Raw genomic sequence first — 19,676 nt, 5'->3', positions numbered from 1 at the left:
TGACTAGCCTTTAATGCCACTCGCTAGCACTCTTGATAAATCAGACATATAATTTATTCAATAGCAATTACTTTCAATACCTTTTCAAATGTAAAAATATAAAATTGTTCTGTTTTTGATGGATGGTTTTTTGGCAAGAGTACTTTGTGCGTATAGTTATGCGGAAATTAAACATTAGGTCGATTAACAACTAACCTTTTTTAGTAATCATCGTGTGACCTGAATTTTGTTTAGCTTCATTTCTTTGCCCTTTTCTTTCTTTTCCCCCTTTATCCTCACCCCTTCAACCATCTTTTATGATCCTTGTCTATACCATCCCTTTTGTAACATAAAGGAAAGGATGGGGAGAAAAGAGCTTTAATAAAGGACAAGCACATTATTTTTGTACCATTTATTAATATTAATTATTATAATTAATGTATATTTCAAACTAAATGACAATCGTATGCTCTCTTTACTCCGAAGTAAAGAAGTAAAAGTGAAGAGAGATGTGCATTTTGATTAGATTTTCTTTATATTAAAGTACTATATATCATACAATGAATTATGAGTTATTTATTTGAATTAGCGAACTAACGTATGACCTCAATCCATAATGTGTATCACTTTCAATTTAAGAATTTATTGTGCAGCATATGACTTTTTCCTTTTTTTTTTTTTTTTTTTTTCTTCTTCTTCCCCCTTTTTTTTTTCTTCTTTGTTTTGAATAATGTCAAGATTACCGACCACTGGTATATCACTTGGGACCAATCCAAAAGCAAAACGGTTGTCAAGACAACCATCGATGGATCTACGAAAAAGGAAAACCATAGAAGTCCCACCTCCTGTACCTATTCCATCAAAATCAACCAAAACAAAAGCAAGATCTCGTTCATTTGTCGAACCAAGACAAAAAACAATTTCACCTACTCAACCCAACTTTTACATTGGCGAGAGAGTTGCTGTGGATTCAATGGGTGTAGTTGGTACCTTAAAATTTCTTGGTGAAGCTGAATTTAAAGAAGGCTTATGGGCTGGTATTCAGTTGGATATTTTAGGCTCAGGCAAAAATGATGGTTCCGTGAAAGGGTAAAAAAAAGCTTGAATGCCACCTCTCCTTATATAACACTACCAATAGCATCCGTTATTTTGCTTGTCCACCACAAACAGGTCTCTTCGTCTTGGCGTCCAAGCTAACCCCCTTGGATCAACAAGATTCAGAGTCTATCCGCTCCTTATCTCCTAATAAATCATCCAGAGCAGCTCGTTATCCACCTCAACTCAGTGGACAAAAGAATCGTAACAGCGCACCTAATATCCGTACATCAACAACAAATCAGGTCACTTCACTCAACACGCCCGCCACTTCACCTGTTTCCTCCTCCTCCAATCGCCACAGCATCCGTTCCCTCCCTCAGATTCAATCCCCGACTCCTACGCACTACCGTGGCATTCCTTCACCGGCTGTGACACCTACGAATAACGCCAGTCTTCAAGATGATTATGATACGATCCTATCGTCGCCTCCTGAAGAAGAAGAGATGCTAACAGACACACCTATCCCCTTAGCCGTCGCATCCGAGTCCCCTCAGGAACGATTGGCCCGTGTGTTGGGTGAGGCGATCGACCAAGCACCAGACGAGAATGTGATAAAAGTACAGCAACTCCAACTCCGTGTCGAAGTTCTCGAGGCTGAAAACCATTATCTCAAGTTAGAAAACACACAAAACAAGACGGCTGAAAAAATATTGGAACGTTCCTTGGTTCTCAAAGGAAACGGTCAAGAGCTCTTTACGCTCGAAGGCCACAAGGCGATTGTGGAAGAAATCAAGCAAAAGCACAGTGAGCAAGAAAAGGACTGGGAGCAAAAGCAGCAAACGACACAGCAAACGATTCAACGACTGGAGACCAAGATCATGGAACTTGAGACAGAGCAAATGAATTTGATAACGGAAAGAGATCGATCGGCCTATGATGCGTCGGCGGTCCGTAAAGAAAAGTCTGTGCTCGAGCATCGTCTTTATGAACTCGAAAATAAAGTAGTCGAGGCTGAGGCTGCCACCGCTGCTGCTCAAGCGGGAGAAAGGCTGCTGCTGGAAAAGACCAAGGCCCTTCAGCAGCAAATGACGCAAGCCACGACCAGTCAGCAGTTCTTTCAACCTGGTCTAGACTCTGGTGATGATCGCCAGATACAACTCGAACTCCAAATGGAAGAAGTACATGAAAAGATGAGTTCCCTTCGTGATGCGGCCCGTGCCAAGGATATGTTTTTGGCCTCTCTTTCCGAACAAGTCGAAGTTCACCGAAATGCAGTCGAGGAAAAGGAGCGTGAAATTCGAAGAATCAAGGCAGATGCTGAACGCCATGTGCGTGAAAAGGATCGTGTGCTGGAGGAACTCAAGGAGCTCGAAGCCAAATGGCTAGCTCATCAGGATTGTGCCTCCAAGGAAACTTTTGACAAGCTCAAGAGAGACTATACCACACTCAAAGAAACCTACCAAGCCGAATCGGTTCGTGCACAAAACTACCAGGACCGCATCGCTGGTTTACAGGAGATGATTGACGAACTCAAGCGTGCCGGTATGGAAAGTATTGAGCTCTATGAGAGTTCGGTTGAGAAGCACCGTATGGATCGGGAGGCGCTTGAGATTAGCTTGGCAGATGAACGTCGCAAGGCATCTCTGCTTGAGGCTGAACGAGACAGCTTGCGAAAAACAGGATATGAAGCCATTGAGAAATTTGAGGCAACCATCAGCGAAATGAAACAGGAGCGTGAAAGGCTGATAGAGGAGCAGAATGCTAAACGTGAGGCGCTCGAAGTAACTATTGCTCACTTAAAGCAAGAGATCAAGCAAGTGATGAATAATGCTGCCACAGAGGAACTGAAGGATGTCTGGGAAAAGGAACGCAAGCGGTTGACAGAGCAAGTGGTCATGAGCACAGAGGCGCTTGAAAAGGAAAGGCTCAACCACGATCAACTTAGAAAAGAAGTTGAGGATTGGAAAGAGCAGGTCAAGAAAAGTGAAAAACTGGCCAACGAAAGAGCACAGGTAGAAGAGCAATTGGCTCGATTACAGACCGATTATGATGAACAGCTTGCTGCACGCAGTAAATATCTCGATGAAGTACGCTCTGCTGTCGAAAGTCAAAAGAAGGCTGAGGCCGAACTTCGTAGGATGACGGAACAAAAGGAAAAATTGGAAAGAGATTTGCAAGACAAAGCATTGAGTCACGTATCTGGACCGATCGACCTTGAAAAACATCAGATAGAAGTCGAAACATTTAGAAGCGAGATCGAAAAGCTGCAAGCACAGAATGCAATGTTGATGAAACAAAAAGAGCAGGCAGAAATGAACCAAAAGGGCATGACTCATTACCAGCAATTGATTGATTCACTCAAGAAGGAAAACAAGCAGCTGACAGAAAAGCATACAAAGCTTGAAGAGTCTCACAAGCAAACGGAGGCTGAATGTTTAAAATTGATGGAAGAAGTAGAAAAACTGCATCAGACAGAACAGCAAAAGCCAACGGTGATTCAGTTAGAGGGCCTTGGTAACGACGATAAAGTAAAAGAAATCTCTAAACATTTACAAGACACACAAAAGAAGCTGGAACAATTGACCGTAAATCATATGAATGAATTAAGAAAGCTTAAAGAAAAAGAAGAAAGCGAAGAAAAGGAATACAAGAGGCATGTAGCTTCTTTAAATCGTGATATATCTGAACTCGAAAGCTTGATTGAGTCCAAGATATTCAAGGAAGCTGACATGGAAGAGGCTTTAGACAAGGAGCGCAAAATGGTTAGAAAGTTACAGATTGAGTTACAGGATTTAAAAGATGATCTACATGCCAACAAAAAAGAAGATAGAAAATCAATAGCAGAAAGTATTCAGGAAGAGAATGGACCATATTGTGAGATTTGTGAAATCTACGGTCATGATTTGATTAGTTGTAAAGCAGTGTCAGCACAAGAAGATCAACCAGAAAGACCTGTAAGTTTACCGAATAATAAGTAGCAACAGTTGCTAATAGTATTTATGTGTAGTATTGTGACAACTGCGAAGAATATGGATTCCATTCTACAGACAAATGTCAAAACCAAAATGAGTCCTTTTAAATTCTTGTACATTCCTTTTCCTTTTTATGCTTGATACCATACATACACGCATATATATAGTATATCCCATCTGTCTTGTATATCTTTTCTCTATTTCCCTCCCCCCCCCTTTTTTTTTTCTTTTTTTTTTTATTATTATTTCATGTTAAATAGGAAACATCGTTTTTATATAATATCAAGCTCATGTGTGATTTTACTTTAATAAACTCCGAGATATAATGTACACATCTTTCTCTTGTTATCACGACATTCCCAGCAAAAGAAAACTGATTTGTCTCAAAATAAACGTAACATTAGGATAGTCAAAAAGACCAAATTATAATTGTTACTTTACTCAATATAGACATGAAAGTCCAATTTTAATATGAATTATGTACTCTTTTTTTTTGTTTTTTCTTTCCATATACTTGTGTATTTTTTTTTTTTTTTTTTTTTCAATTTCAAAAATAAACATGTGTGATATAAACGATTTAGACATCTCTGATGCTTATAATTTAATCATTGAATCGGAAACAATTGATTGGTATTATCGCATAAAAACAAAACAAAAAAAAAATGGCTGACATTTTTTAGGTTACTTCTTGGTTACAAAAACACTCGGGATGTCATATCTCTGTATTCTTCCGGCGTTGGTGGATTAAGGTAAAAAGGCCTCTTCAAGAGGGAAATATATATTTACATCCATTTTTAGTGAATTCCGGAAACATTTGAGAATGGATAAAATATTCTATGGCTTTGTTAAATTAAACAATCAATGTGTCCTGATTACTTGGTTACCAGAACAATTTACTGGTATCAGAAGAGCACGGGCCTTGGTTCACAGTCGATCCATCGCACTGTATTTAAATCTCCACTATGCTCAACTTACTGCTTCTGATATGAGTGATCTTAGCGAGGACAATATTCGGGCTCTTCTTAAATTAGACAGACAGACCTGCCAAAGATCATCTTCTACATCTTATTTAGAAGAAAGAGCTCAAAGGTTTGATACAAGTCCTATACAAAGAAGAAGTATATCACAAGATAGGAGGAAAAAAGCTAAGGAATTCCCTGTGAAGAGCAGGCATTCATCTATCAGTGGCCTGGCCAAATTGGAAATGGATAAAAAAGCTCCGGCTGAAAAACAAAAAGAAGAGAAAGAGGAGGAGGAAAAAAGACAAAGATTAGAAGAAGAAGAAAAACAAAGAATGGAAGAAGAAAGACAAAGAATGGAAGAAGAAGAAAGACAGAGATTAGAAGAAGAAGAAAGACAAAGAATAGAAGAAGAAAATCAAAGAATAGAAGAAGAAGAAAATCAAAGAATGGAAGAAGAAGAAAGACAAAGAATAGAAGAAGAAGAAAGACAAAGAATGGAAGAAGAAGAAAGACAAAGAATGGAAGAAGAAGAAAGACAAAGAATGGAAGAAGAAGAAAGACAAAGAATGGAAGAAGAAGAAAGACAAAGAATGGAAGAAGAAGAAAGACAAAGAATGGAAGAAGAAAGGCAGAGAATGGAACAAGAAGAAAGACGTAAAATTGTGGATAGAGAGAAAGAAGAAAGGGCAAGAGAGGTAGAGCAAGAAATGCTACAGAGAGAACAAGAAATAGAAAAAGTAAGAGGATTAGAGGAAAAGGAAGTTTTACGACAACAGGAACTATTTGAAGCAAAAAAAATGGCAGAAATGACTATTTCAGGATTTATATCAGTTCAGCCAAATGGAACCATAGTAATTAAGCATCTTTATGTGAAAATAGGCCTTTGATTAATGCATGTTTACTCTTAGCTCTGGAAACGTAGATTCTTTACTATGAAACAAAAGACATTATCTTTTTATAAAGATGAACTCAGTGCCACTCCTCTTGAAGTTCTTGATTTAGACGGCGTAACATTATCAAACAACATGGACTTGGACTTTGAGACATCTGTACCCAATTCATTCATACTCGAAACAAAACTCAATGGTTCTTATCAATTTGCTGCAGATGACAAGCAAGGATTGAACGCGATTCTTTCTGCTCTTCAAACGGTTGTCTCTTATCAATAATGAAAAATAGTAATAAAAAAAAACGCTTATTAACCCACTTGAATCTTTTTTTTTTTTTTTTTTTTTTTGCTGCTTTATATAAAACGATAGCATTGAAGGTGGTTTTTTTTTAAAAAAAAAAAAAAAGACAAGAAACAAAATACATTCCTCTATTTTCAAAGAAATTCATTCAAACTTATACATCATGCTTCAACAGCCATTGTGTGTAGTCTAGGATTAGTACTTGTGCGAGGCTGCTTCTTTCACAGGCAGATCGGGCGACAGAGATTGATAGCTTTCCAAATCCCAAAAATGAGAGTCCGTTTGGGGCACTGGGCTACCGCGTTCTGAAGAATAAGGAAGGCTGCTCGAATCACATATCCTAGATGCCTGCATGCGTTGTAAAGAACTGATGATGCTTTCAGGTTGTGTACTTTTTGCGGTATGATAGGAGGATCGGAAGGGTTGAATGGCAGATACACTAAAGTGGTCTCTATCGGATTCAAAGGACAGGCTATCAAGCGGACTCGAACATCGTACCATGTTTCGTTTTGATATAGGGAATTTGGGTGGACATAATGATGTTTGCTATTCAACTATTCAGTATATCACCTTTCCTTTCTTTTTGTCTTACAAGTCCATCATTTCCTTTATTTTTGTGAGGAGAATGCAAGGTGGCTGCATCGACCACAGAGGTGTATTCAGCCCCATCACTGCTCACTGGGCGATTTTCATTTCGAATAGGAATACAAGGTTCTGAAGGACCTTCAGCTTCTTCTGTCATAAAGTAAAAATGAGACGCTCTTCTATTTTCTATAATCGATGTTTTTGTTCTCTTTCGAACCATATACAAACAGCCTCCTACCACGACCATGACCACCAGCAAACAGCCCAAGATGATACCGACGATTTGACTTGGTGTGAGTGAACTCGTGAAACTGTTCCCAGCCAAAGCAGGACTTGAGGTCCTGGTCTTTTTCGGATGACGACCATGGCGATAACGGTGATGATGATGATAATAATGATGGGATACAATCGATCGTGTGTGTGACTTGGTCTGTGAACCAGTAGCTGAATAGACAGAATTGATTGTGGGTATGTTTGTAGGAATTGAATGGATTGAGCTTTTTATTCCAACAACGCTGAACTTGTATTTATTCTTTCTAGCAAATGTATCATCGAAAGCGGCTTTAGTTTTGAGTAGTTTAGATTTCTTTCGACTGTTTGAATTGCTATGTTTATGAGTCGTTGCTGCAGCAATTGGTTGGGCGGTAGTTGAAACAGAGTGGCTCAGGAGTAGAGTATAAGTTGCGCCTGACTTTATTGTTTTAGGCATCTGGGCAGGAAATGAATAAAGTATACTAGAAACTTGAATCATCTTTTAACGAGAAAGAAAAGGCGAGTGGTTATAAGTATTGGCACGATAAATTGGTTAAAGATGAAAAAAAAGTTTATTTATAATTTTATGAGGTTGATGAATTAAGTTTATACTCAACAATGAAATAGCAGATCTTTTTTTTTATATCTTTTATAAAAGCACTCCTTCCAATTCATTACCATTTTTAAAATAAAAACAAATAATGAAATAAAACACTTGTTTTATCAAATTACACACTAAAAGAAAATATAATACTGTAAAGAGAAAGCGAGGGTAAATGAAAATGAATAGGAGAAAGACAATTTTTGAATAAAGTATAGATTAACAAAACCTACTGTATTGCCATTCGGTTTACATTAAATTCATTGCCACCTTAATTTCCGAGATTTGAACATGTGTAATTTTGTAATGATTTTTTTTTGGAGGGGGGGAAGTAGAAAGTAGCGTTCCTGAAAAAACATAATTCATTTAAATGGCGGCATAAAATTTTGAAAAATAATAAAGCAAGTTTCACTTCTAATTTGCAACGTATTCAAGGACAGACAGCAAATGAAACCCAGGCATTTTCTACATTTATAGGCAAATATGGGCATTGAATAGCTATTTTTTAATGTATAAACAATATATTCTGGTGATCCTCATTTTGTTCTTTGAAGCTTGTAAGCTAATTTCCTTTTACTGCTAACTAATGAGTGCTTATACTAATTCTTCCTTTATGCTAGTAGCTTCTTGAAGTAGTTTTCATTTGATTACTCGCTAAACTACTAGGTAGTATTCATGCAAAGCATTAAAACATGCCAATCTAACATCTCAATAGATGACTTTGAAACCTTCTTCAAGAAATAACTTGAAGGCTGAAGGGGGAAAAAAGGGAATAAGTAAAGAAAACAGTGAATTTAATTGAAAGATAAAATAATGATATGGTCTATTTCAGCAAAATTGCTTATCGATCGAATCAATCGATACATAATCTTCTATAGAACCACCATGTCATTAGGCTCGTAGAGCCGCTTGCCACGAATCCTCTCAATCTTGCTTCAAGGTTGATCGTCGATCAGAGTTAGATTACAAAAGGCTTTTGGTTCCACTGCTAAGCATCTTGAAAAGAAGCTGACAGCATGCTGTAATTACCATTGATAGCTCTCTAAAGTTACGTTTATTCTAAAAGAGAGTATATCGCCTGTATGAAAAGACTTGATCTTACCACTATACTTTGCCTTTGACCCGAATAGCTCAATCAGATCAGTAAAAGTATACGCACTTGCAGTCTCTTTTCTCGATGCAATTTCTTACCGCTGCTGGTTTGTGTATAGGAGCCTTGGTCGTTACGAGATGAGATTTTTTCACAACTGATTCGCTAAATTTGCTAGGAAGCACAGTACAACTAGATCATTCTCTGACGAGCAATGAAGTTTATTGTAAAAAGACTTTGAATTCATTTTTCCCGTATAGTTGTATTTATTCAGCTACACGTACTACAGTAGATAATTAAATTGCAGTGTATGCAGAGTAGCTATAAGCTTTTGTAACGCCTTCTTTGTCTGGCAAGGATGCTTTAGTCATAAAGATAAACAAGAATGACAGCATCAGTCATTTATAATAAAATCATCATGATTACATACCTTAAAGCTAAAAGCAAAGAAATGGTTGTTCTAATGTTTGAAAAAGCATGAAGAGTGGCTAGTAATGAGACGATTTGGATCAAGCGCATTTGATAACCACTTTCTTTATCAAACTTCATGTACAATTCAATTTCAATACCATGTATGAAAAAGCCAAATGGTTGAAATCCTTTTATTGGTTTTACCTTCATAGTGTTTACATTTAACTATCTTTTCATAGCTTTGACAATTCCAGCATGATCTTCTTCAATGAAGCTGGTATTCCTTTAGACTTTATCCTTTCGTATACAATCTCTCTTGCTTTGTACAATAGAATAAAATCATTTCTTATTCTTTTTGTGCTTTTATAGTTTATATAGAGTGTTTCTTTTTTCCTAGAGTTATTTTACAAACCGTGCTGGAATTATTCAAAATTGTAAGTATGTACTGACCATATGAAATAGATTGACTCTTGTACTGTGAACTCATCTCCTGGCTGCTTGTTGAGCTTAGCAGAGTATATTTTGTTCTTTTGTTGATTTAGGATTGCTTATGTTTTGAACGTCAACAGCAAGGGCAAATCCAATTCTTTTTGGGGGTGTTACTGTTGGTGAATAGAATAGTCTGTTCTTCGTATTACACTATTCGATAATATTATTAATATTTAAGATAGTGTACTTTATATTACATACTATTTTCCATTGTTGCATCATTCTTAATTCTTCATTAGTAACATTGGTTCTAGTTCATTTTCCCCACTGATAGTTTAGTATCAGATAGCGAGTCAGGAAATTGGTCTATCAGATTCGACAAAGACAGTGCTAAAGGATCAGAACTGCCACCTCGGTGGGCGTCCTATCACAGAATGAAATGCGTCTTCAACATCATCATTACAGATACGACACACTGGGGAAGGTCAGGGGGTCCTATTTCTTTGAGGAAGGGCGGAGGACACAGGCAGACTACCATGCATTAATCTTCATCAGGAAATGAAGGCAAATCCAGGATATGTCAAACGACCAGAATTCCTGCCAGGACAGAGCAGGCAGACGCAATCCAGGAGCCACACGCTAAGGCGGATATAGCAACCTGCGAGGGCCAGCGAAAGCAGGATGTCATGAGCGACGCAATTTCTCAGGGAAGATGGATGCTACAGAGGCCTACTTCTGGGGGAATTGAACGACAGTATCGGTGAGTGAACGAGTCAATGACACAGCCATTCAACTCTGACTTTGAATTTCTTGCTGGATCCCTTATCCAAGCCGTTCTCAGTTTGGCTGAAATAAACAATAAAGAACAAGTCACTAAGCAAACCATAACATGCTCTTTGTATTTTTTTTTTTTTTTTTTTTTTTTTGGTTCAAACTGACAACAATGAGTTCGTGGGATCCTGATTATTGGCTAAAGGAGCTTGCGAATCCAAACTTTCTTGCTGTGGATTTCAACCCTGGTGAACGCAAGACTGAACTGGAAAAAGAAAAGAATGAAGGCGCGTCTGGTTTTCTTTTAGATTTGAACGATCCATTAGAGGGAGTGACCAGAACAACGATCAGACCTTTTCAATTCAACTTTGTTGGGACGGATAAAAAGCCAAGAAAAGAAGAGACACCTGGGATAGAAGGGGATGTTGATAAGGAAGTGGTAAATGAAGTTATTATTGACTTTGCTTCTTTACTGTCTACCGAAACAGAGAATGAAAAGAAAGTGAAGCATATCAACATTACCTGCACTTTAACTGATTTAGTCCTTGGCGATTCAAGTGATATCATTCAAGCCGTATTGGACAGTTTACGTAAAGAAAAAGAAGCAGAGCAGCAGAGAGACCCAACTGAACCTGTCACTTTGGATGAAGAAGACGAAAAGAAAGAAAAGTCGAGTGAATTAACCATTTCCTTCTCAGAATTGACAGGACAACAAGAAAAAGACAAAGCGATCGAGCCAGATTTTATGAATTTTGTAAAAGAAAAGAAAGAAGACGATGACGAGAAGGAAGAAGTGGATGAGACAAAATCTGTTATTTCATTCTCTGATTTGGCAGAAGAAGAAGAAAAGAAGAAGGAAAAGAAGTCTTCATTCAACCTTGATGCCCCTGAATTTGTACCGCCACCCAAAAAGCAAATTGGTATCTACCGTAATGGTTTATTTATACCCACTCAGCCATTCTAACTTTTGTAAATAATACTTTCTTAACCCAAATAAAAATCATGCGAGAAACAAAAAGACGTTTGCTTCAAATCTAGTACTGTCCACCTGTTTTTTAAAATACGCGCCAATAACCCATACAACTGTGTAACTTGTCATTCTTTCTCTTTTTTTTTATAAAATGGATATTGTTCGACAATTGGCTCAACAAAGTAATCTTGCTAGTTTATTAGGTTTACATTTGGTAAAAAAAAAAAAAAAAAAAAAAAAAGAAAGAAAGAAAAAAAGAAAGAGAGAATTAATAATTGACAAGACACTTTCACTCTTTGGTGCGGTTGCTTCTAATCCAACCTACAACATTCCCATCTTTTTCTTTGGTACCTGGGCTTATAACTATCGAGAATCAAATGCGCCACTCAAGACGGTAAATGGTCGTGTTGATAGAATTTTCTTGTTTGCTTATAGTTTTATATAGTTTACAGGTGTACTTGGTTTAAGCATCTTGTTGGATTTGATTTGGTTTTATTTGCACGGTGGTAATCCACAAGGTGAGAGTGGATTTGGATTTGCCATGTTGTAAGAGAAGGATATATGTGTGTGTGTGTATTGAATGAGATGGTTTAATATGATTTATTATTAGTTTTAATGTTATTAGTTTTATTATCAAAGTATGATATTAGTTGTAAAAATGAATGCTAATTATTTTTATATTCATTTGTAGCCAATGACTGTCTATACAAGTGTTGGTAGCCTTCAAGAAAGAGGAGATCCACTTGGTGCAGGAAGTAAATGAGATATAAAAAAAAAAAAGAAGGGGAAGGAGGAGGAGAGGGGGAAAAGAAATGATAGACTTAAATTATATTATAGATTGGACAGAAGCACCGGGTGCTTTCCCATCTGGTGGATATCAAGATGTACGAGATGCTGATAGTGCTGAATTTGCTTAAAAAGATATGGCGGCACAATGAAGAAAGACGATCATCATTTTGCATAAAAAATGGTTTTTATTTTTAGAAAATGTACAATAAAAAGGACACATTTTATTATTCTTGGCAAAAGAACGCGTTAGAAGGACATTCCTATTTGTACAATTGGTATGTAAATATTTATTATAAAAAATGAATCTAATAATAAATAATAAGGAGTTCACCCTCTTATCCTCTTTCCCTCCCTTTTTTTTATTATTCTAATTATTTTTAACAACAAAACCCGCTTAAATCCATTTATTGAATGTATGTTGATTTAAAAATAATAATAAAAAAAAGGGGGGGGAAAAGAGAGACTATAAAGAGAAATCAACTTTTCTTTCTTTCCTTCTTTCTTTCCCTTCTCAATGAGTGAAACACTTGCTTCATGTCTTGCAACCTCACATAAAAGAAAACGATCTTCTAATCATCACGTCAGATTCTGTACTCAACCACAAATGATCATTCATACTTATTCTCAATCCGATTATGACAGAAGTGGTTTATTATTTGATATTCAACAAAACAAGAGAAAGAAAGAGATCAAGGATTCTTTTATCTTTGCTTTATCCATCAATTTTGTACAAAATGATTTTATGCCACCCAAAGACAAGGCAAGATTTATGAATAAACGACCCAAGTTATCAATTAATACAAGTAATCTGAGTGGACCTCTTTATTTTACAAACATGACAACACATCATCCAAAAGAAGAAGAAGAAGAGGAAAGTCCTGTTGATTTAGAAACGAAAGAGAATACAAGAAGAAATAGTTTGCCACTTTTATAATTTCATCTTTTTGTAAATAATTCTTATTATATTGTAATCCTTTATTAGAAATAAAACCTTTTTTATTAATAAACCACTGTGTTTTTGATCAGAAACCCTGTACACGTTCAAGAGAAACATTTTATTATTTTTAAAGAAAGAAACCCACAACCCATTCAATCCTGTAAAGACAAGTAAAACACAAAATAAAAGAATCAAAATACAGCAGCAGATCATCTAATTACTTCTGTAGATCGCCCAAAAAAAAAAACAAAACATGCTTATTTTCTGTACAAGAAGCTGACAGACGCGTGATGAATCAAGAGTTTACTTTGCATACAAAAAGAAAAAAAAAAAAAAAAAAAAAAAAAAAAGCTATTTTTAAATTAATACAATTGACGGCCTGCCGCGAAGGGTCAAGTAAGAAAGAATGACACCAATTTACGGTGTGGGCCGAAGTAGCGGTCAGTGAATATATTATGCTGTTGTGATGCAAAACCTATGAATGTGAAATACAAGAGAATAATGTGTTTGTAGTCAAGATGCACATCACATTCATTCAAATAGGCAGTTTAATGTATAGCTTAAAAAAGAATTCCAAGTGATTCATAAAGTAAATGATTTGTCCTGATTTGTTTATTAAAAGAGAGAGATGGTTTATATGAAACTTTCTCCTAAGTAATCCCATGTAGAACTTATAAAAGTATTGTTTTATTTTTTATTTTTTATATTTTTTTTTTATATTTTATTTATTAATTCTATTTTGTACACAAAATAAATGTTATTAGATTTACCACCAGAAATACTTGTAAATATCACATCATTATTATCATCTAAAGATCTATCTTCTTTAAGACTTGTCTCAAGCACCTTACGATTTTATTGTGACAATCCATCGAATTGGAGATCAATTTATTTAGAGCCACCATCAAATCAGATTTGGAAATTAATGGATTTAAAATTAATTCTTCATCCACACCTCTCTCACATTCAATCTATTCATATCTGGGGAGTACGTGACAGTATCGTGCGATACATTCTGTCTTTTTGTGTTCATCTAAAGCATCTCACAGTCTGTGGATGGACCACTCTGTCTGATCACAGTCTACATCTCGAACCGACTCAACTACTCGACATCCGATCGATCAAATTCATCGGCTTACCCAAACAGACCAATTATGTATCCATTGACGCTCAAACCTTGGGAAAATTCATTATTCAATCCCCACAATTAAATGATCTTGTGCTGGGGTGCCAACTTCATGTTCATGCAGACACACTAATATCTGAACTTGAAAAATCAATTGCCAATCCACATTTGAAATCATTCACACTGGCGAGTAGACAGACATGGGAGAATGAACATATCGTTCGTTTCATAAGAATATATCCAAGCATAGAAAAGATTCAGTTATTACCAGATGCTTCTCATGGATTTAATAATATTGAAAGTTTCAATTTCTGGATTACACAAAAAGTAAGAAATAAATTATAAAACACTCGTTCCCCACTTTTAAAAAGCAGCATCTCACAGTCTAATCATTATCCTTTTGTACATCAAACCTTACTAAACAAATAAATCTTGAATCACATGTCACTTTTCTCTTTCTAACCCCCTCCCTCCCTTCATACAATAGGAGATGACATTAACTGTTTGTGTTCAAAGGAGGTCAAGGTTATAAACAGTCTTAAGTCTGTGTGAAAAGGGTCCTTGTGTCCTTTATAAAGCTGATGTGGCGTCATTGTTTATCATCTCAAGGTTATTTTAGAGCATTCTGTCATGCAAACATCGTTTCATGATTCAATCTCTTTTTCTCCTTCTTTTATAAACTAAACTGAAGGGGAAGCATAGGTTTAATATAAGAGTTGGTTTACTACCAAAACAGTCTGTTGTTCATCACACCATCGATCAATTTCCAAAAAAGGGGAAAAACAACCCTGTGTTTATAAGGAGTGAAATTGAGTGTTTATTTAATCTCTGTCTACATCAATCATCCTAAACAGGTATTCATCCTTTCTCTTCTTCACTTTCACTTCTTTTATTCACACAGACCATTGTCCTACCAAGAAATCAAAGGGAGATAAAAGATTCAACTCAAAGTAACTCACTCATCTCATCCTAAAGTGACGTATTCTACCATAAAATCGCCCTGAGATAATAAGACAGTAGATTAAGTATCCGACACAATTTCGTTAGGTTAAAATAGAATCGCATGGTTTATAATCATAATAAAGCACTTTTATTACAGAGATGAACAGATCCTTATGATATTTCAATTGACCTTACAAACTAAACCTTTCTTCCCCTTTCCCCCCCTCCTCCCCTATTTCTTATTTTATTTTTCTTGTTGCTTTACTTTTTTTTTTTAAAAAAAAAACATTTTTCAAATAGAATAAGACGCTCTCTTTTTTTTTTTTTTTTTTTTTTCTTTCCTTTCTTTTTTTTCTTTGTTGAGCAAAAAAAATAAAAAAAAAACAAAAAAACACACACACACATATTTCATTCTTTATTTAATTCGCTATTTCTCTCACTTTACTCTCCTTATCAACAACCTACTTTTACGAAAAGAAGGGAAAAAAAAATAAAACTTACAATATTTTGCGTGTAAACACATAATCTTTGCATGTCCTCACCGACAATCACCAAACCTTACATCACCGAAAACTGGCTTCCTATGAAAAAAAACCATGAATATATAAAAGTAGTAGAGGCAAAAAAGCCGAATGGCCAACAGCAAGGAAGACGTAAAAGTAGTGTGATTCAACCCAACAAAAAGAATGAGCAAAGAAGACAGAGCACAACAACAGAATATGTCAAATTGGCTGATAGTTTTCGTGATACTCTGGCGGTCGGGAGAAAGCAAGAGTTGGCCAAGTTGGGTCTCTTATCTCCAAAGAACAAATCGCCCTTGGCTTCCAAAAAGAGACTCTCTGTTTCCTCACCAAAGAATAATAACAATAATGTTCCGGGAGAGGTGATTCCTAAGAGAAGGTCGATTGTAACCTCCGTTTCTTCTCATGCACTCAAAAATAATAATTCACCGGTGGATCATACAAAGAGAAGGTCCATTGTTGCAGCAACAAAGAGTAATTCATCAGCAGAGTTGTTGCCCAAAAGAAGATCGGTTGTTCCTTCCACCATAAAAAACAGCATCTCACCCACGGATACCAAAAGAAGGTCCATTGTTTCTACCCCAAAGAATACCAATTCACCGATTGACATGAACCACACCAAAAGAAGATCCATCGTGACCACCTCAGTTCCATCCAAGAACAATCATTTACCAGCCGATACGATCCATAACACCAAAAGACGATCCATCATCACATCAAACACGAAAAATAACTTGCAAGTGGATACGATCAATAACACCAAAAGAAGATCTATCGTCACAACCTCTGTTCTTTCCAAGTCTCCTCTACCAAAGAATATTTCACCAACCAATGGTATCCATCATACCAAAAGAAAGTCCATCGTTGCCAAAGAAAAACCTCTTCAACAAGCCAGACGAAGGACACTGTCAAGTGGCACACTGGCCCAAGAAGAAAGAGCAAAATTGGTGCCAACCTACATGAAGTCCACCTTGGCTGCCGATGGACAACGTCGACATTCAGTCGCTGCTGCATCCAATAGGACATCGCCTAAAGGAGGAGGAGGAGGAAAGAAGAGTCGAAATGAGGATAACGATGATGTGATGAGAAGAAAATCTATCCTGGCTGCGGCTTCTCTCAAGGCCCGTCAATTGAACACAGACAGTCGAAGTACGAGTAGTACGAGTAACGGAAGTATTGGAGAGAAAAAGAAGACACCGATGGAAGTCTTATCCACCAGACGTATGTCTCGAACTGAGAACCTGAAAGACGGTTTACCTACTTCTCCATCCATGGCGGCTAAACTAACCACAAGGCGTAAAAGTTTATTAAAACAACAAGAAGAAGCCAAGAAATCATCAGCCAACCCTACACCTACTACAGTGCCAATGACTCGTAAACGTGGCAAGGTAAGAAAAAAAAAAAATAGGTTTCTAATTCACCCATTTCCTCTCTAGACTTTACCAGGCAGTCTAGCAAAACCGCCACCTGTTCAGTCTATTCAATTACCTCCGATGAAGGTTGAACCTATCCAATTAGAATTACCCAAACCAGCAAAACGAAACAGTTTTATAGCCAACAAATCATGTTCGAATAAAACAACGCCGATACCAAACCATTCTACCTCACCCGATGAACCCAAAAAATCCTTATCGGCTCGTAAATTCAAGGGCCAGAGTCATCCGATCTCATCCAAGCCCACGGTTACACCACCACTCAAAACATCTCCTCTTTCTGCACCCTCTCCTCGTGTACGACCCAGATCAGCAAGAAGGAAAAGCATGGGCGAAACAAAGACCGCATTGGATGACGCACGAAAACAGACCACGTCTGCTGATCCAAACCACCGCAGGAAAAATTCACTGGTGGATGAGAACACGGTGATGAACAGCGTACCATCCAACCAGCAAGGTAAAACAAGTGTGAGCCATCGCGCACACGTGTCTCATCTCTTTTTGTAGGCAAGGCAAGTAACGCACGTATGGTGAGTTTGTTTGAAAAACTGGAAGCGATGGTGGCAGAACATGCGATTGATGAACCCAAGAACGCGAGGTTGTTTAAAAAAAGTCAATCGCATGCGAACGACCTGGACTTGTTGGTGGAAAGGCCAGAGAAGATCAAGGACGTCTTGATGATGTGGGACAAGGAGATGGAAGAAGCCTTCAGTCCGTTTCCAAAGTCACCGCAGATGGCCATCAAATTTTACGGGCATCAGCTCAGTCCGTTTGAACAGTCTGAAATTCATCAATATCCCGAGGTGTATTTCTTGGGTCAGCAAAACATCAAGAAACGTCAGGCGATGCCAGACAATCCGGCCCTGAACTATGGCTACGACGATGAACGAGGGGATTATAAGAGTGTGGTGGGTGATCACCTGGCGTATCGTTATGAGATCTTGGAAGAACTCGGACAGGGATCGTTCGGACAGGTGGTCAAGTGTCTTGATCACAAACTGAATGTGATCGTGGCCGTCAAGTTGATCAGAAACAAAAAGAGAGTGCACGCTCAGGCAAAGACAGAGATCAAGATCCTGAGTGACTTGGTGAAATGGGTAATGCATCCTGCGATGATTGATGCCTGTTGCTTACAATTATAAATCATAGGATCCAGAGGATAGACATCATAACGTGAAAATGACGGATCATTTCTATTTCAGAAACCATCTGTGTATTGCTTGTGAATGCCTCAGTATGAATTTGTATGAATTCATAAAGATAAACAACTTTCAAGGATTTCATATCCCACTCATCAAAAGGTACATTCAACAGGATCACACATCCCCCTTTGGATCACTCACCCTAAAATAGGTTTACCGTACAATTATTACGCTCACTGTCTTTGCTTGCTAAAAACGGTGTGATTCATTGCGATTTAAAACCAGAGGTAAAGAATGGATGAGAGGATACAAACATAAAATGTAACTTGAATACAATAGAACATCTTGCTCAAACATCCAAATAAAAGTACAATCAAGGTCATTGATTTTGGTAGTAGTTGCTCAGAGAATCAAAGAGGTACGATGAATGATAAAGACCACAATCCAACTCATCTATTGTACATAGTGTATACCTACATTCAAAGTCGATTCTATCGCTCACCTGAAATCATCCTTGGGCTCGATTATACAAAGGCCATCGACATGTGGAGTTTAGGATGCATTATAGCCGAACTCTATACAGGCATACCTTTATTCCCAGGAGAGAATGAACAAGATCAATTGAGCTGTATTATGGAAGTGATGGGTGCGCCTGATGTAGAATTAATTCAATTAAGTGAAAGAAGACATTTATTCTTTGGTAAGCAAAAACAGCCAAGTCATGATCATCATCATAACTCTTTCATCTAGACCGCAGAGGAGAGCCAAAGGTGGTAGGTAATTCAAGGGGGAAAAGACGTAAGCCGGCAAGCAAATCGCTCGGCCAAGTGTTGAGATGCAGTGATACATTATTTCTGGACTTTATCAAACAATGTTTAGAATGGAACCCTGAAAAAAGATTAACCCCTGAAAAGGCCTTTCAGCATGATTGGATCACACAAGCATCCCCAAAGACTCCAGTTAAAGACTCTTCAAAGTAAGCAAACAATTCGATCTGTTTTATACCAGAGATTAACATTGAAATAACAGTGGTGAAGAACAGTAGATATAAAAAAGATACCTTATTATGAATATATACATATTTATATACACTCACACATACACACTCACATTTACACACATTCATATACTTTATATATTTAAACAACAATCAATCAACACACATATTTTATATATCTATTCCTCATTGTTCTCTCTTCCTTGGATGTATTATATTTTGAAGGCTTTTTTTTTTTTTTTTTCTTTTATGAAACAATAAAAAACATTGGTTAAAAAGGGCTATTAAAAAAAAAGAGCAAGCTGTATTTATACCAAAAAAGGAAAAGGGTTTTAGAAGCAGGAATCATAGTAAAAAGAACAGGGTGAAACAAGGGGGGGAAGAGATACATTATACTTGCAGAGATCCATCATGACCCCTTTACTTTCTTGCTGTCATCTTTTTTTGATCTTGTGGAAACACGATTGATCCAATGCACTCTGTGAGAATTGCTTCAAAGGCCATCTCTTCAACCGTCATGTTTAAAAAGACACTAGATG

The 19,676-nt window shown here is 37.0% G+C and overlaps 7 protein-coding genes across 7 annotated transcripts; 6 read left to right on the top strand and 1 right to left on the bottom strand.

Moving 5' to 3' along the window:
• Positions 1 to 952: 952 nt before the first annotated feature.
• RO3G_09301 (uncharacterized protein) lies at positions 953 to 4,096 on the top strand (the record flags this gene model as incomplete). The annotated part of the gene is made up of 3 exons (XM_067663886.1): positions 953 to 1,068; positions 1,118 to 3,971; positions 4,025 to 4,096. 3 exons carry the CDS (start codon positions 953 to 955, stop codon positions 4,094 to 4,096), a joined length of 3,042 nt encoding a protein of 1,013 aa, XP_067519987.1.
• Positions 4,097 to 4,809: 713 nt separating this feature from the next.
• On the top strand, positions 4,810 to 6,120 carry RO3G_09300 (uncharacterized protein; the record flags this gene model as incomplete). The annotated part of the gene is made up of 2 exons (XM_067663885.1): positions 4,810 to 5,688; positions 5,860 to 6,120. 2 exons carry the CDS (start codon positions 4,810 to 4,812, stop codon positions 6,118 to 6,120), a joined length of 1,140 nt encoding a protein of 379 aa, XP_067519986.1.
• Positions 6,121 to 6,336: 216 nt separating this feature from the next.
• On the bottom strand, positions 6,337 to 6,883 carry RO3G_09299 (uncharacterized protein; the record flags this gene model as incomplete). The annotated part of the gene is made up of 2 exons (XM_067663884.1): positions 6,337 to 6,687; positions 6,734 to 6,883. 2 exons carry the CDS (start codon positions 6,881 to 6,883, stop codon positions 6,337 to 6,339), a joined length of 501 nt encoding a protein of 166 aa, XP_067519985.1.
• A 3,569-nt stretch (positions 6,884 to 10,452) lies between these two features.
• On the top strand, positions 10,453 to 11,244 carry RO3G_09298 (uncharacterized protein; the record flags this gene model as incomplete). The annotated part of the gene is made up of 1 exon (XM_067663883.1): positions 10,453 to 11,244. One exon carries the CDS (start codon positions 10,453 to 10,455, stop codon positions 11,242 to 11,244), a length of 792 nt encoding a protein of 263 aa, XP_067519984.1.
• A 157-nt stretch (positions 11,245 to 11,401) lies between these two features.
• On the top strand, positions 11,402 to 12,167 carry RO3G_09297 (uncharacterized protein; the record flags this gene model as incomplete). The annotated part of the gene is made up of 6 exons (XM_067663882.1): positions 11,402 to 11,464; positions 11,534 to 11,644; positions 11,696 to 11,796; positions 11,861 to 11,888; positions 11,942 to 12,005; positions 12,088 to 12,167. 6 exons carry the CDS (start codon positions 11,402 to 11,404, stop codon positions 12,165 to 12,167), a joined length of 447 nt encoding a protein of 148 aa, XP_067519983.1.
• Positions 12,168 to 12,553: 386 nt separating this feature from the next.
• On the top strand, positions 12,554 to 12,973 carry RO3G_09296 (uncharacterized protein; the record flags this gene model as incomplete). The annotated part of the gene is made up of 1 exon (XM_067663881.1): positions 12,554 to 12,973. One exon carries the CDS (start codon positions 12,554 to 12,556, stop codon positions 12,971 to 12,973), a length of 420 nt encoding a protein of 139 aa, XP_067519982.1.
• Positions 12,974 to 15,576: 2,603 nt separating this feature from the next.
• Positions 15,577 to 19,185, top strand: RO3G_09295 (uncharacterized protein; the record flags this gene model as incomplete). Its single annotated transcript, XM_067663880.1, has 9 exons — positions 15,577 to 16,953; positions 17,002 to 17,455; positions 17,506 to 18,095; positions 18,148 to 18,299; positions 18,352 to 18,427; positions 18,480 to 18,558; positions 18,607 to 18,840; positions 19,020 to 19,116; positions 19,170 to 19,185. The coding sequence occupies 9 exons, from the start codon at positions 15,577 to 15,579 to the stop codon at positions 19,183 to 19,185; spliced, it is 3,075 nt and encodes a 1,024-aa protein (XP_067519981.1).
• Between the last annotated feature and the right edge of the window lie 491 nt (positions 19,186 to 19,676).

Source organism: Rhizopus delemar, genomic scaffold (genome assembly GCF_000149305.1).
Source record: "Rhizopus delemar RA 99-880 supercont3.7 genomic scaffold, whole genome shotgun sequence".
NCBI classification, from domain to species: Eukaryota; Fungi; Mucoromycota; class Mucoromycetes; order Mucorales; family Rhizopodaceae; genus Rhizopus; species Rhizopus delemar.
Note: the sequence above shows the minus strand (reverse complement) of the source record. Positions and strands in the feature narration are given on the sequence as shown.